Source organism: Pseudorasbora parva, chromosome 20 (assembly GCF_024679245.1).
Source record: "Pseudorasbora parva isolate DD20220531a chromosome 20, ASM2467924v1, whole genome shotgun sequence".
Classification (NCBI taxonomy): domain Eukaryota; kingdom Metazoa; phylum Chordata; class Actinopteri; order Cypriniformes; family Gobionidae; genus Pseudorasbora; species Pseudorasbora parva.
Window position 1 is genome coordinate 9,356,436 of NC_090191.1, and position 17,334 is coordinate 9,373,769.

The 17,334-nt window shown below is 40.7% G+C and overlaps 1 protein-coding gene across 1 annotated transcript; it reads right to left on the minus strand.

Moving 5' to 3' along the window:
- Window positions 1-1,162: 1,162 nt before the first annotated feature.
- LOC137049389 (complement C1q-like protein 4) lies at window positions 1,163-9,059 on the minus strand. The gene is made up of 4 exons (XM_067427943.1): window positions 8,711-9,059; window positions 8,491-8,544; window positions 8,261-8,395; window positions 1,163-1,807 (listed from the first exon to the last, which is right to left on the minus strand). The coding sequence occupies exons 1-4, from the start codon at window positions 8,850-8,852 to the stop codon at window positions 1,521-1,523; spliced, it is 618 nt and encodes a 205-aa protein (XP_067284044.1). The 5' UTR covers window positions 8,853-9,059; the 3' UTR covers window positions 1,163-1,520.
- Between the last annotated feature and the right edge of the window lie 8,275 nt (window positions 9,060-17,334).

Below are 17,334 nucleotides of genomic sequence, written 5' to 3' on the forward strand. Positions count from 1 at the left end.
AAAATAAACAGACATTTGCCAACTTTTGAGCCGTTCGTTACTATTGTACACATTGTCATGCTATTATAAGTCAAATTTATTTAGTTTTATTGACCACAAATATTATCATTGATATTTGTCTGAGAAGGGGCACTTTTGATTTATTGCAGGGGCTCGAGCACCCAAAGCTCCCCCCTCTGCACGTGCCTGCCCTGCGGAACACCATTTGTAACAGGAAGCAGTCTGGACTCGCATTCTCCCAATATAACACGCTCAGTCTTGTCAGAAAGGTAGGACTGAACCCACTGCAGTGCTACTCCCGACAGTCCAACTATGTTGTGGAGGCTGGTATGGGTCCACTGTGTTGAATGCTGCTGTTAGGTCAAAGAGCTGTTTCCGTGCTGTGGGCCAAGCAAAAGCCTGATTGAAATATCTCAAATAGGTTGTTGTTTTTTAGATGGTTGTGGAGCTGAGGGGCGGCTTCCCTCTATAGAACCTTTGCCGGTGAGGTTGGAGATCGGCCTATAACTTGCAAGGACCTCTAGGTCTAGGGTTGGTTTCTTAAGGATTGGATGGATGACAGCAGCTTTAAGGGCAAGAGGGACGTGACTAGTTTTGAGAGAGAGATTAACAAACTGGGTGATGATTGGGCTGACAACGTGAATGAACGACTTGAGCAGTCGGGATGTTATCCAAAGTGCAGGTGGACGGTTTCATTTTTTTTGATGGTTTCCTCAATGTGGCTCTGCTGAACCTCAGTAAAATGTGGAAGGGATGGCAATCTCCTGGGCGAGAGGTTGGATGATAGGAGAGATGGAGGAAGAGCCAGATATTGAAGAGCGAATGTTATTGACTTTAGATCTAAAAAAGAAAATGAAGCTGTTGCATCGCTCCACTGTGTTTTAGGAGATTGTTTACTGTGGAAAAAAGCTGCGTAGAGTTTCCAGTATTTTTATTGATGAGGTTGAAATAGAGAGCCTGTAGTAAATGCATGCTGAAGTCACGTTTGTTTTCATACAGTGTGGAAATATGTAGTGGCTGCATTTTATGGGAACTCATTTTGTTAATGGTAGGAAACATATCTTAAAATGATATTTAGGCTACATAAATCAGATGTCTTGCAGCTGTATGAACATCTGATGAAATGATGTTCATCACAATATGAGGAAAAGAAAATGTCACATCTCTTTATTCTCTTATTTATTTATGCAGAATGATGATATACAGATCAAGGATCAGTAACAAGATTCACATAAAAGGGTATTATTTAACATTCTAGATTTACGATTTTAACAAATCACTTTTGAGTGATGTTCATGGGTCTTGTCTCTTAATGATAATGATTCTTTATACAAAGTTACATTTATAGGTAGTTCAGAACTTATGAATATAGTGTATTATACTGACTTTTGTACAGTAATATATTGCAAATTTCAAACAAATTATTCCTCATTAATACAGGTTCATATTGTCATGATTTTCATTTTTAATCATACGCTGAAGTTTCAGAATTACTGGAATCACATTTTGCAAAGCTCCTGTTATCTTAAGGGAAACAGTAGGTATCCACTGAAAGTGTTGAGGTTATTCTGGTTATCATATATCTTACTGCCAGACCAAAGTTTCACATAGACAACATCTCCAACCTCCAGGATCAACACAACTCCATTAGAGGAGTTCACCCGATCCTTAGCCAGAACCTGAACATCATGCACCACAACAACCTGATTTCCGTTCTTATTAATGGATGCAGTTTCTGTAGCTTCACCATGACCATGTAAAGTGAATCTGAACATGTACGCTCCTTTCAGTGGAGCTGTGAAAATACCTGAATCAAAAACAAAAGATACAGAATCAGCCGTTTGATCATTGATTAATCATTGATTAATTATCAAACACACTGGGTGCTTCCCAATTCTTATTTGTGCATCCTCGTTTCCTTTCCTAGATTCTTTTCCTCGCGCCTTAGCTCCACCCCTTCAGGATGCAACGGAAGGACGCGATTGAATCAAGGGAAATGATACATCCTCGCTTCCTTTGACGCCACTTCAAGCGTCGACAATTAATGATGACTGCACCGCTGGATTTAATCAGGATTCTTGAACATTAGAGATAACTATTTATATTGTACACTGCATGAAAAGTGGGATTTTCGTCAGTAAGCGGCACTGTAGATTGTCGTGGAAGATCAGGTTTACGACTGTACACGGCAGTTTGCAGGTGACACCGAAAACTGCCGTGAATTGTCAGAAATTGACGTGGGCCTTGCTTGGCAGTTGTCCGCCCCAAGACCCCCCTTCCCTTAACTCCAGGGGAGGCTTTAACATGTAAATGAACATGCTGTGAGCTATACAAATGCAAATCAGGGTAGCAGGAGTTTTAACCCATGTGACATTTTTCTAAAAGGTATTAACTTCCTTCTAAGAAAATCTCTTAGATAGACCAGGCTCAGTATAGCCTAATTGTAAAATCTTAAACTTAAGCTTGAATTTATATATTTGATGAAAGTATTCTAGATTATTTATTGTGTGTCATTTGCAATCAGTCCCCGTGAATTCAGTGCGACTCGCAACTTTGACCAATCATTGCGGTCTCCTGCTAATAAGCGGCGTCATACATCAGCAAACTTTATATATCATATATCATTGCCTGTCAAAATTAACGTGTTATTGCAAATTAATTTTAACGGCACTACATATATATATATGTGTGTGTGTATATATATATATATATATATATATATATATATATATATATATATATATATGTATATATATATATATATATGTATATATATATATATATATATATATATATATATATATATATATATATATATATATATATACAGGGGTTGACATTAACTTTTTTGTTAACTAATTTTGTCAAAATTAACGTGTTATTGCAAATTAATTTTAACGGCACTACATATATATATATGTGTGTGTGTATATATATATATATATATATATATATATATATATATATATATATATGTATATATATATATATATATATATATATATATATATATATATATATATATATATATATATATATATATATATATATACAGGGGTTGACATTAACTTTTTTGTTAACTAATTTTGTCAAAATTAACGTGTTATTGCAAATTAATTTTAACGGCACTACATATATATATATGTGTGTGTGTATATATATATATATATATATATATATATATATATATATATATATATATATATATATATATATATATATATATATATATATATATATATATATATATACAGGGGTTGACATTAACTTTTTTGCTCACCGGCCACCGTGGCTAGTGGTTTTCCAAAGTTACTAGCCACTCAGCATTTTCACTGGCCACAATTTTGCTGTTTGAAAATTACATTGTATATGTTTAAAGTTGACTTTGGCATATATAAATTACTTGATTTTGAATCATTTTACTTTATTTAGAAGATTTAAAACCCTTTCAAACTTTCAAATGCAGAATGACCCCCCAAATCTTGTATATCAGCTGGGATGTGCAGGTGGGCAAGGGGTGGGCAATATAATAGATTATAATAGAATATAATAGGCTAATATGAGAAAGGTAATATGACAGGCTATGAGTTATTTTAGTTAGGATATATATAATTTAAAAAATACCCTAAGCAAATTACAAAAATAATAGTTATTAAAAATAAAATAAAAATTCCGATACTAATACGACACAATGTAATTTATTGAATGTAATTGTCATTGGATACGACTTTCATCGAAAAGAATGTAACAAAATGTGGGCGTGGTCTGTGTTGTGAAATGAAACCACATTAAAAATTCCCTTAAACTGCGTTTGAAACATACAGCAAAGCAGCGACAGAGGAAAACACAGAGCCTGATTTTATGCAAACATTTACCAATAATGTGAAAAGCGTTTTAAATCTGTTCAGTGGAAAATCCGCTGTGACGAATCTGTCCTCGTCTAACATCTGCTGTAAATCCAGGTAAAACTAGCTGCGTGCACGCGCCCGTCCCCAGATAACATGATCCCCAGTTGATCCGTAACACCGGCGGGAAGAAACAGCTGAATGCAATCTCGTCAGCTTGCTCAGTTTGCTGCCGATTTTAACGAGCAGTTAACTTTAGTAATCTCCAGGTTGCTGTCCATAGATGATAGGTTGCTTGCGTTGGAGTCGAAAAACTGTGTGGAAGATACTAACTTTAAGAAGAGAAGACGAGTGCCTAAGAGAAGACCAGTCCTAAGATTGCGGTAAGACTGTTATCTAAGCTAAAGTAACCTAAAGCAAAGCTTTTTAAGTAGCACAAGCTGAAATTAGCCTTGTAAAAGAACAAATGTAAGTTGCTTTATAAAAGTGTTTTCTTTTTCTGGTCATTTTACAGGAAGCAGTACGCCGTCTTCACAACTTCGTCATAACACTCATTTAATTGTTTTCCAGCTGCATGTAAGACCGAGACAGTACGCATGAGCTTCAGGTACAAACATCCAGTTCTTGCATCGCACGCAGAAGCTGTGAAGAGTTCAGCTCGGAGTCGATTGAGAAGAAAGAGGGTAAGATTTATTAGATTAGATCCGTTTTTGGTCAGTGTGACTATTTTTCAGGTGCATTTTACGCAGTACATCGCGCAATACTGATTGTCTTTATTGTTTGTTTTTACAGCTGCTACAAGCAAGAAAGAGTGTGTTAGCTGAGGATGAGGTGGGCCTTTGGAAGTGCGCTACCATAGACCTGATGTCTGATGAGGAAGACGGCATCGTTCGCGCTGTGTCTGGATGGACTGTTTGACCAGCCAGGAGCTCGCCGAGCTCTGTGCCACGCTGCAATCGAGATTAGAGGCGATTCCAAAGAACAGGGCAACGCACGACAGACGTCTGAAAAATGGACTGAAAACAGACAGAATGGCGCTAGTTACCTACAGCTCTGAAGCAGAAAACAGAGACTTCATGGTGCTGTAGGATTTTGGGCTTCTCGTGAGCTTCCTATTGTTGTGTGGGCAGATCTCACACGTTTTGCATTTGGTTGTGTGTTTGTGTTTGTTCTAATAAAGCTCTTTCTTTGAATAAACTGCACGTCCCTGGCATATTTTCCTTTCCTCAATAAATGAATGTCCTTGATGGTTATAATAGCGTAGTCCATAGGATAACAATGACATGAATATAAAACATAATAGCATATCACATGAATATATACAATTAAGAAATATGCAAATCATAATTTTATATATATATATATGTGTGTAAAATTATTATAATTTGGGGGTTTAAATTTATTAATTTATTACCCAGGTTGACCAATAGTAACAGATCTGCCAACCAATCACGAGTGATATTTCTTGTTTGAATGTAGTAGTTTCAACCAATACTGAGTGAGGAAATTCAAGCCATTCCGGCAAGGCGCTGCCCAGAGCTGCTATTCATATGCTAATTAGAGCCATTAGCGCCGGCGCCAGCATGCCTCCGCAAGCTCCACATACGTCATGGTTCGTTTCCGTCAATATGTGGCACAGACGAACGCGACGTTCACAGGCTGTAAACTGACGTTAATTGTCGAAAATCAGGGAGATTTCCGGCCGTTTACGGGGACGAAAATCCCACTTTTCATGCAGTGGTAGGCTTCAACCTCCACAAAATTCCACATTTGAATTGAGAATTGATGCATGCGTGAAGTTTAGTTGATAAAACACTTCCACAAAGGATACACCTGTGTATCATCGCTCACGCCTCCTCAGGAAACCTCCTTACTCCTAGATCCTCATGGTGCAATTAGAGAATTGAGATGTTCCATCAGTTTCCAGGTCATAGGATGGAGGAGGGAAGAAACGAGGAGGGATATTGAGAAGCACCCACTGTGTATTATAGTTTTGAAAGAGTGCAGATCATTTAACTCTCTTACACACATTACACAACTGCAGAGAGATCTGACTGGATTAGAAGGGTTTTCATTACTATAAACAGAGTTTATTGCCCCTTTCCACTTTGTACCAGGAACTTTTTTTTTACAGGAACTCCACCCCCAGACCTGCTACTGTCTTCACTTTCACTGAGGTCTAAAGTACCGTGAAGATTAGGCAAATCAAGTGATGTAGGACTGCGCACGACTGCTTCTTCCAGTCAGCGACGCACAATAATCATTTTTGCGCTACACTGTGCAACAATAACAAGTATGGAGGAGATTCAAGCGGTGCTGCTTTTGCTGGTTATGTATTGTTTACTAAAGAGGTAATTAACAAAACGGCGGGAAAGAGACGAACACTGATACTGAAGCATATCCTGAAAGCCTTTAAAGCTAGATTTAAAATGACAATGTATATTATTATCAGCTATTACGGACATTGACCGTGAGATGGCTGAGACAAACGCACGGCATCAGACAAAAAGAGCAAGACTGATAAATACTGAACGCCGAACGAACCTCGCAAAAGACTTAAAAATGCCAGTTGAAATACCGTATTTCCTCAAATAAAAGCCTGTGGTAAATTAAACGCCGGGCCTCTGATAGTGGTCGGGGGTGTGGTAAGCACGAACAAATAAAGGCCAGTCTCAAATAAAGGCCGGGGGGAAATGTGTGGATAATCTCCTAAATGCCTTTCATTTAATGTGCATTCAAGTTCATCGTAATGTACAGTTGGGTTGTGCCGTGAGGGCACACGCCCCGTTCTTGCAAGTGCGACACGCTAATCCTATAGTAGTCTCTTCTATAGTTAACCTAAAAACTTTGCAGGGATTGCTCTGTAAATTATTTGAGAATATAACTGATGCATTTATGCCATTTTAAATGCTATTGTAGTGTATGAGAGATGCAATGTCTGTTAAAATACCGTGTCAGGCAGGCTACATAAATATTGATCTTCACTCCTCGTCTTTTTATATGTCTTACTCTGTATTTAACTTACATTTTTTTACTTCGTACAATTAAACAGAATAGGCTTCAAAATAAACTATATATGTTGATTAAATATTGTAAAGTAGTCATATTAGTTGTAAACTAGGCTACACGAAAGACCGTTTAAAAAACAAGATGCAAAATCAAAATTGAATATCTCAGAGAAAAGGGCATGCAACTTATTGGAAGTGCGGATGTGTAATTAGATAGGTCAGAAAAATAACGAAATTATAGTTTTTAAGTAAAAAAAATTAGGTAAAGCGACATAAAGTGCTTAAACTCTTCTAAAGTGGAATGAAGCTGTTTTTTTCCTCACGTTCCTTTCCAACGATATATATAGAAAGCGAGGATCCATTAATTGGGTTAGAAAAATAACGAAATTATAGGTTTTTTTTAAGTAGAAAATAATATTTATGTAAAGAAATATATTAAATTAATTAATGCTTTTTCCCTCACGTGCAACCTATTTAGAAAGAACTGTAGTAATTAGTTGGGTTAGTAAAATATCAAAATTATAGTTTAAGCATAAAAATTTATGTAAAGAAATTATAGTAAAAAAGTGCACAACTATTCTCAAGTGGAAGGAAGCTTTTTTTCTCCTCATACGCAATAGGCTATAGAAAGCGCAGATGCCTCATTAGTTGGGTTAAAAAAATAACAAAATCATAGTTTTTTTAACAATAATATTTATATAAAGAGATATATTCAATTAAAAGTATTTAAAAGTATACAACTCCTTAGTGGAAGGAAGCTTTGTTTCCCCTCATGTGCAACCAATAGCCTGTAGAAAGCTGAGTCGGGTTAGTAGGCTAAAATAACCTCACATGCAAACTAGCCTATATAAAAATTAAGCGCGGAATAAACATTTTACATTTTTCAAATGGACACAATGGTGGTTATAAATTAGGCTACAGTAATTCTGACCAATATTGCTTTGTCCCCTTTCTGGCTGTTGTTGTAAATGGTGATATGTTTGCATGTTTCTTAAAAAATCAATGACTTCTGTCCACTGGAACGCTATCGCTTTTAATTTTAACAATTCCAAACAGATGGAATTAGAAATACAGGTCTGCCCCAAATAAAAGCCTGCTTCAAATAAAGGCTTTCTCCCTTCAGCAGTTCATGTAAATTAAGGCCTGGGTCTTTATTTGAGGAATTATGTTAAAATACTTCGTGAGCTCAACCAATCAGTATGTTCAGCGCCCAAGTCCCACCCTCAAAAGTTCCTGAACTTTGAAAAGGTACTACCTCGCAAGTAGGGCTGTTTGGAGGGGGAAAAATTTACCCGGAACTGCATTTATACCCTAGTTCCTGTGGTCGAAACACACCGAGTACCACCCCAAAGCTCCTAGCTCCTGGGGAAAGTTCCTGCGGTGGAAACGCAGCTCATTGGTAATTACCTGTAACTGGGTTGTAGGCGTTCCCTATGTTTGTAAAGACGTTTCTGTAGGTAAGTGTGATGTCAGTCTTAAAAGGACCAGTATATCCATGGCTACCAGATTCCATCAGTGAAGCTGAAAAAGCAATCTCTCTGTCTGTAGTTGAAAAACATAAGCAATATTGTGACATATTACTGTATTACACTGAATGTATATAGACTGAATTTAACATCATTCAAGCACATTTTCACCTCTAATCTCCTTTCTCAACTCCTCCACTTGACTCAGAGTAAGGTTACAAGTTTCTGTAAAGGAATAAAGATTCTGTTAATTGACATTCACACAGCTTATTGTGATAGAAAACACAATTTACAAAGTATACACTCATTGTTACCTTAACATTTACACTATGCAACATGGTGTTTTACTTTGAGGATCACTGATAAAAGAGTAAATGTTTTAGTGAGGTACCATCATTTTTCTTGTTCATCTCATCCAGTTGCTTCTCTAAAGCTCTGATGTTTTCTTTCTGCTCTGTAACTGCGGCGGTCAGTTCTCTCAGTGCTGCATAGATGTCAGGGGGGGGGTTGCTGGCTGTCGGTTGAAGCTTCATCTCTCAAAAAGTCTGTTTGAGGTGGATTCTGACTTTTGTCCTTAGAGCTATGCAGTTGACTGATCTCATGCTCATTGAGTCCTCCAACTACAAAAACAAAGGTTTCCAACAGCAGCAGTAGACATACTAAACCCTTCATTCTTCACTGATGTTTGTTTCCAGCTCTTGCTGTCATCCCCACAGCCTCTCGTGTGCCTTTTATACCCAGTGCTTATCGCTGAAGTTAGGTTTCTAACCTTTTTTTTTTATTGATGTAACTGTCCCAAAGTTCATTTTCAAGGCCTTGCAGATGCAAGCTGTCTGCCTTTTCCTGTCCTTGAACACCAGCAAACTCAACCAAACTACAGTAGAATCACCTTGTGTGTGTTCATTATTGACACTATTATGTATCTTTGGCTCTGCCTGAAAACTAATCCTAAAGTTGTTTTTGTTTTATGCAGGGCATAAACAACCCTTTATAAAATACTAAAAAAGGTTTCAATAAATGTGAGAGCTGAAAACATAAACAAAACAAAAACATGACAACAACCAGATAAAAATGTATGTTGTAAATCATCTTAGCTTCATTAACACTGAAAACGTCTCGGTAACCCTAGTTCCCTGAGGGGAACGAGACGCTGCGTCGGAACGCTGTGAGAACGCCTCTGCGTGATTGCATCGTGAAGCACGTGTAGAACCAGTCCATTCGGGAGATCGATCGTCATCGCCGTGGTGACGTCATCGACCGGAAACTATAAAGCATCCGCGAACACAAACAGGAACTAGCTTCTGAAACAGCCTGAAGTAGGTGATCACGGGCATGCCGGGAGTATGGCCGGGCGACGCAGCATCTCGTTCCCCTCAGGGAACTAGGGTTACATACGTAACCGAGACGTTCCCTATCTGGGAACTCGAGCTGCGTCGAAACGCTGTGAGAACGCTTATACCCACATCGCCATAGGACCAAGTGCTCGTATGTGTGAAACCGTAGCGCACATGACTACGATAAGACCTGTGCCCCAACTGTAGATGCAACATCCAATTCGTAGAACCTTACGAAAGTTAGCGGCGAAGACCAGCCTGCCGTGTTACAAATATCTTGGAGAGAAGCCCCCGACAGAAGTGCTTTAGAAGCAGCCATACCCCTGGTAGAATGCGCCCGGACAGCCAGAGGAGACGGCTGTCTGACCTCTTCATAAGCAAGTGAAATGGCCTCGACCAACCACTTGCTCATTCTCTGCTTAGACACGGGTGCTTCCTTCTTAGGAACACCGAAACAGACAAATAGTTGATCAGTCTTTCTCCAAAGGGCAGCTCTGTGGACGTACGCGTCAAGTGCCCTAACTGGGCAAAGCAGATTTAACTTTTCCTGGTCTGACGTCACGAAAGGAGGAGGACAGAAGGCTTGCAGAGTGATGGGACCCCTAGGGCTCGTAGGAACCTTGGGGACATATCCTGGTCTGGAGTGAAGGAAAGCCTTTACCATGCCAGGCGCAAACTCTAAACATGAGGGCCCTACCCACAGGGACTGAATATCCCCGATTCTCTTAAGGGACGAGATGGCCAGAAGAAAGATAGTTTTCAAAGTGAGGAACTTCTCTGATACTTCCTCTATCGGTTCAAGCGGAGGCTCACACAAGCCTTGTAAAACAATGGCCAAATCCCAGGTCGGGACCCTCGAATGTACACCCAGCCTCAACCTTAAAGTGCCATGGAGGAAATGTGTAACTAGAGGGTGTCTTCTCAAAGACACTCCACTCAAAGTAGTGTGGAAAGCAGCTAAGGCCGCCACGTACACCTTTATTGTGGAGGGGGTCAACCCTGCCGAGAATCTCGCCTGCAGGAACTCCAGCACTGTACCAACCGAGCAGTTAACTGGATCCAACTGGCGTTCTCTGCACCATGCTTAGAACAATCTTCATTTCAGAGCGTACAGTTTCCTCGTGGATGGAGCTCTGGAGTGCAGGATGGTCTCTACGACCTCAGTCGAGAGACCCTCCTCTAGGAGCCTGGCCCCCTCAGAGGCCAGGCCCACAGTTTCCATAACTCTGGGCGGGGATGGTTTTTTCTTTTAGGAATCTCCCGCCCGCTTGAGAGAGGAGATCCCTCCTGGTCGGAATCTCCATGGGAGAGCCTTCCAGGAGAGATCCGAGAACCAGATTCTAGTCGGCCAGTACGGAGCCACTAGAAGTACACGGGCTCCGTCCCGGCGTACCCTCTCCAGAACTCCCGGAAGCAGAGCAATCGGGGAAACTGCATACAGGGGCAGCCTCGGCCACAGTGGGGCTGGATGTGACATAGAAAACCACTGAGGACAGTGAGAGTTCTCTGCCGAAGCAAACAGGTCTATTCCCCACAAGAGCTCCACGACCTCGGGGTGGAGTCTCCATTCCCCCGGCCTCGGCCCCTGCCTCAACAGGATGTCCGCTCCCTGATTTAGGACCCCCGGGATGTAAACTGCCCTGATGGAAAGCAGTTTCCCTTGGGCCCACAGGAGGATCTGACGTGCCAGTCTATATAAGGGACGGGACCTCAGACCCCCCTGATAGTTTATATAGGCGACTACTGAAGTGTTGTCTGTCCTGACTAGTACATGATGGCCCCTGAGGTCGCGCAGGAAATGTTTCAAAGCAAGAAACACAGCCAGCATCTCTAGCCGATTTACGTGCCATAGCCGCTGATGATCCTGCTATAGACCTTGGGACGAGCGACCACTCATGGTCGCCCCCCACCCCGTGAGAGAAGCATCTGTCGTTAGTGTGACGCGACGAACATGACCCCTAACACAGGTCCCTGGGATAGAAACCCAGGATCTGTCCACATGACCAGAGCACGAAGGCATCGCCGTGTGACTTTGATCGTGCGGAGTGGATTCCCCCTCGGGGAGAACCCCTAGGTTCTGAGCCACCACTGCAGTGGCCTCATGTTCAGCAGGCCAAAAGGTATTACTTTGGACGCAGCTGCCATGAGGCCTAACAGTTCCTGGAACTGCTTCACAGTGACGAATCGGTCTAGCTTCGGTTCTTTCACCGCCAATAGGATCAATGCTATGCGTATAGGCGATAATTGCGCCTGCATGATTACCGAATCCCACAACACACCTAGAAAGGTGGTCCTCTGAGCCGGAGAAAGCACACTTTTCTTAGCGTTTAGTCTCAACCCCAACCTCGACATGTGTGCGAGAACAGCATCTCGATGCTGACCCACAATCTGCTCTGATCGAGCCAAAATCAACCAATCGTCGATGTAGTTGAGTTATGCGGGTACCCTGCAGACACAACGGTGCCAGGGCTGTATCCACACTCTTCGTGAAGGTCCGGGGTTACAGTGCTAGACCGAAGGGAAGTACTCGATATTGGTATCCTCTCCCCCGAAGGCAAACCTCAGAAACTTCCTGTGATGTGGAAGGATGGAGGCATGGAAATACGCGTCTTTGAGATCTATGGTCACAAACCAATCCTCAGATTTGATCTGAGACACGATCTGTCAGAGTGTAAGCATCTTAAACTTGAGCTTTGCTACAGAGTGATTTAAGAGACGCAGATCTAGTATTGGGCGCAACCCTCTATCCTTCTTTGGTACACGAAGTAATGGCTGAAAAGCCCCGACTCTCTGCTGGGATGAGGAGCCCTTGCTTATAGCCCCCTTTTGCAGAGGAGTCTCTACTTCCTGTACCATAACCAGAGCCTGCTCCGGGCCCACCTCTGTAGGTAGGACACCGCTGAAAGGAGGTGGCCGCCTTCTGAACTGATTTGCGTACCCCCTTTCTACTATCTGCAGGACCCACTAAGGCAGCCAGCCTCTCGAGGCTAGCTTCTGGTGTACTTTGAACAGCAAGAGCAGTGCCCTGAAGCGGCGAACTGGCAGGGAACCCCTCACTTGACTGCTCGCCTGCCCTCCGAGGAGGGGGCGAACCACCCTCAGGTGGCCCACGGAGACCCTCTGCGCCCCGGCTTTGCGGCAGGGTTGGCAGCGCGGCCCCCTGAGGGTACCGAAGGAAGACGGGTACCGTATGCTGAGGTAAGCACCGTCTTCCCACGCAGGGGATACTAAGGGAACCAGCCTCTCGAGGCTGGCCTCTGGTGTAATTTGAGCAGCGAGTGCAGTGCCCTGAAGCGGCAAACCGGCAGGGAACACCTGACCTGACTGCTCGCATGCCCTCCGAGGAGGGGGCGGACCACCCTCAGGTGGCCCGCGGAGACCCTCTGCACCCCGACATTGCGGCGGGGTTGGCAGTGCGGCCCCCTGTGGGCACCGAAAGAAGACGGTTACCATGTGCTGAGGTAAGCACCGACTTCCTTCGGAGGGGAACCCCCTCATTGTCCTGAGGCGAGAGATGGCTCGCAAGCGTCTCTTCGACCTTCGGCATCGCCCCATAACCATAGTTTCTCAGCCCTAATATATTACAATATGCAGATGTTTGTGGGCTGAACACTCTATATGATACCGGTTTTCTCCATGACCTAGACACCTCGGTGTGCAGGTCGGGGAAGAACAGCAGGCCCCGACGTTGAGGCTCTGCTACACGAGAGGGCAGGAATCGCTCATCTAATTTCTTTTTCTCTGATTTCGATGGGATTCAGATCTTTCCGCCAGCCAGTCGATATTTAACCTGGCCACAGCTCTCGTGAGAACCTCAATGAGCTCCTCACTAGCGGGTGACTGAAGTGGCGAGTCTTCAGTCGCGATGCTCCAAACCCCGAGACGAGGCACTGGACGGTACAGGTGAGGGCTGAGATAAGGCTGGGCCCGTCTCAAACCCCTCTGTAAGGTCCATGTGTGAACCCCACGACTGAAGCCGCCGCTCTGCCTCGGCAGCAGCGGGACCCGAGCCGCGGGGAACACGAGCCGAAGCACCCTCCTCGAAGAGTGCCCGGCGGGAGCGCAGCATTCTTAACGAAAGCCGCTCACAATGCTCGCTAGCTATATATATATATATATATATATATATATATATATATATATATATATATATATATATATATATATTTTTAGCGAGGGCAGGGATGAACACACTGTAAAATGCTGTTTACTCACCATAATCTCCTTTTTCTCTTTATGTTATAAAATATATATCAGATATATTTAACAAAGGTGGAAAATTCTCTCTAATAGACAGACAAAAACACCAAATAGACAGACAGGTTCACACAGATCGCTTGCTGAAGGCACAGAAGCTAGTTCCTGTTTGTGTTCGAGGACGCTTTATAGTTTCCGGTCGATGACGTCACCATGGCGATGACGATCGATCTCCCGACTGGACTGGTTCTACACGCGCTTCACGACGCAATTGAATTATTATTTATCCATTTTTGTTTGTTAATTATTATTTACTCATAGTTTCTGTCAGAGAGTGAAACCAATTTTAACTTTTAAATAATGCTTTAATCCAAAGCTATTACAATTTAATTTATTTGTACATCCCCTTTTATTATGCATACTATTGCACAGTTTACATAACTCAGTTGTTTTCAGCATTAGGAATGTAAATAAATGTGTGTACGTATTATGTGGTGAAAGTAAATTGGTGCAGTGACCTTATTATGGTTTATGAAAAATGAATAATGTGTTTTTATAGTGCTTCTCTAAAAGTTCTTTGATTTGGTTCATATGCAGAGTACTGTCTAAAAGCTGTATGTAACACCACTGTTTGTTTGTGCACATCTATTTCCTATTCCCGTTTTACCCTTTGTTTGCCGTTGCTGTGTATTTAGATTCTAGTCTAGTCATCTAGTAAGTAGTTTACAGTTTTTGTTTTTTATTTTAAAAAAATCAATACTTTGTGCTTTTCTTGCAAATGGAGTTACCTCTGTTTGCAGTATTGATCCATTTAAAGTGGGTAAATGATGACAGAACATTCTTTTTTTTCTTTTTCTTTTTAAGTAGGGTGTCATGACAAGCTTCACAGGACACGTGCCTTCCACTACATACTTTTTATCTATAGTAGTGCGTTCCCTTACGAAAAATAAGTATACTTCAAGCATATGTTATGAAGTACTTAAGTAATGTTATATTACATACTTGTAAGTATATTTTTAAGTATACTTTATGTAGTAAGTATACTTATATCAATGTGTACTAGTAGTAAACTTGTAAGAGTATAATTTCTATACTGCTTGGGACTAAATTGGCCCCCTTTTAATATAAAAAAAATTGTGTTTAAGTGTACTTTAAGTGTAACAGTACTAGAAGATGTGTCATAGAACCCTCTACTGTATAACAGAGAAAACATGGATAGATGGAAAATTCAAGTAAATTCTTCTATACCAGTGGACTAGCCTAAACAAAAATACAGATACGCAGAATTAGGAACATCTTTTTTCCCTTTCCCCTTTTCCCATTTTTGCCCTTTCCGAAGAAAGCCCTGATGAAAGAGGATGGCTCCAAACCTTCAAAGAAAATTAAATAATTTCTGGGTATGGTTCTTAACCAAGCTTCTTGATATATATTAATGTATAGTTTTTTTTGTTGTATTATTAATGTTTGCCTGAGGCTGTCCTCTTTGTTCTACAGAACACACAGGGCAGACGTGTCCACATGTGATGGGCAATGAATCTAAAACATCCCACCACAAATGGAAATCATATATGCATAATGCACAAGTCATAATTTGTAACATGAAAAACACATCTGTGAAGTACGAAGAGATCAGGGTGACATATAAAAAAGGGCAATATGAACTACAAATAGAATCATTTGTAATAAAATATATTCCGAGCTGTTACAAAATCTGTTCAATTTGGTAAAAAATTACCAAATTGAAATCAGCCAAGAAGTGCTCAGAACAAAATAAAGAAAAAACATATTTTTTAATAGAGTGACCAAGAGAGAATATAATCAGAAGTATGTATGTTATTTAAATTAGTTATTTTTTTATTTTATTCATTCAGCACCAGAAAATGAACACAAATATTTTTGATTTATTAAGACTTAATCTTAGTAGAGACAAGATTACTTCAAAACACGCATGCTCTGTACACACACACACACACACACACACACACACACACACACACACACACACACACACACACACACACACACAAAAAAAACATTTTTTGGAGCCACTATACTATAAGTCTATAAGTCAAATTATACAGAAATAAAATCATCTTTCAGAGCTATTTCCTCTGTGTTAAGGTTGAAATGGAAACAATCCATTCGGTCAACAGTTGAGTGTTTACTAATGGTTATTTAATGACTGACAGAAGCAGTGCAACATTTTTCTGAGAGATTCAAGTACATTGACCATGAACTGACCATGGACCATGTGTTGTTTGTTTAACACTGAACGTTCAAACTAATCTAATGCTTCTCATTTGTATGGCGTCAATTCAAAATTGTTGTTAACTTTGCATTCAATTTTTCGTTTCTTGAGATGATCCTCATCTCACAATGATATCTAATTCACTGAAACTTTATTGGCATGAAAAGAATTCTGTGGATCAACAAACTCAGTCCAAAATCATTTTACCCAAGAGTTTGATAATGAGTGATGATGCAACTTTTCTGCAGATTTACAGTCGATCAGCATCTATCGACCCGCCTGCTCTAGATTTAGGTCATCTACCCACAGGCACATCGATAACATACAGTGGAGATTAAAATTAGAGAACAATTTAGAAACATTAGGTTTTTTGTTTTTGTTGATATTCATTGGTAAGGAAGATTAGCTGTGGGTATACCATTGTTCTGCTAGCACGTTTTACAAAATACGACGGTACTTCAACAAAAACCTTTATTTTGTTGAAAACACTGTGATCAAAATTAGAGAACAATACTGATACTAAATCAGTATCACAGTAAAGATTAGATCTAAATGAATGCATTAGTGAGAGAGCGATTGTATGCAAATTAATTCCACATGCCAGCATCTCTCTATTAATAGCAACGTTGTGGGTTTTAAGGCCAATTCGGACGGGACTAGCTTTATATAGGTTGATGGAGTAAAATAATTTTACAACAGGATGTCTGTAATATTAATGGTGAGTTCGCAAAGAATAAGAAATTAACTAGTCAGTAAAACTAGCAGAAGTGGAGGGGTAACTTGATTTACGTCACCTCCCTGTCATCATGTGCATATTAAATTGCTTCTGACATCACGTGTGCTAACAAATATTTTCTATATAAACATTTAGGTCCGGTCGAACAATTTATTTTGTGCCTCTGACTAATGAAGTTTCGACTCGTTCTTTTGAACCGGTTATTTTTAGTGAACCAGTCGAACCAGTTCACCAAATCAGACTGAATCGTTCTAAACAGTTTGTTTCGAGTCAGCGCTGATTCACAAGTTACAAAAGTGAGTGTTTTAACTTCTCAAATTAAGTCCTATGAAAGTTAAAGAGTTAGTTCACCCAAAAATGAAATTGATGTCATTAATGACTCACCCTAATGTCGTTCCACAACCATAAGACCTCCGTTCATCTTCGGAACACAGTTTAAGATATTTTTATTTAGTCCGAGAGCGTTTGTCTTCTGAGAGATTGTCTTCTCTTCCTGGTTT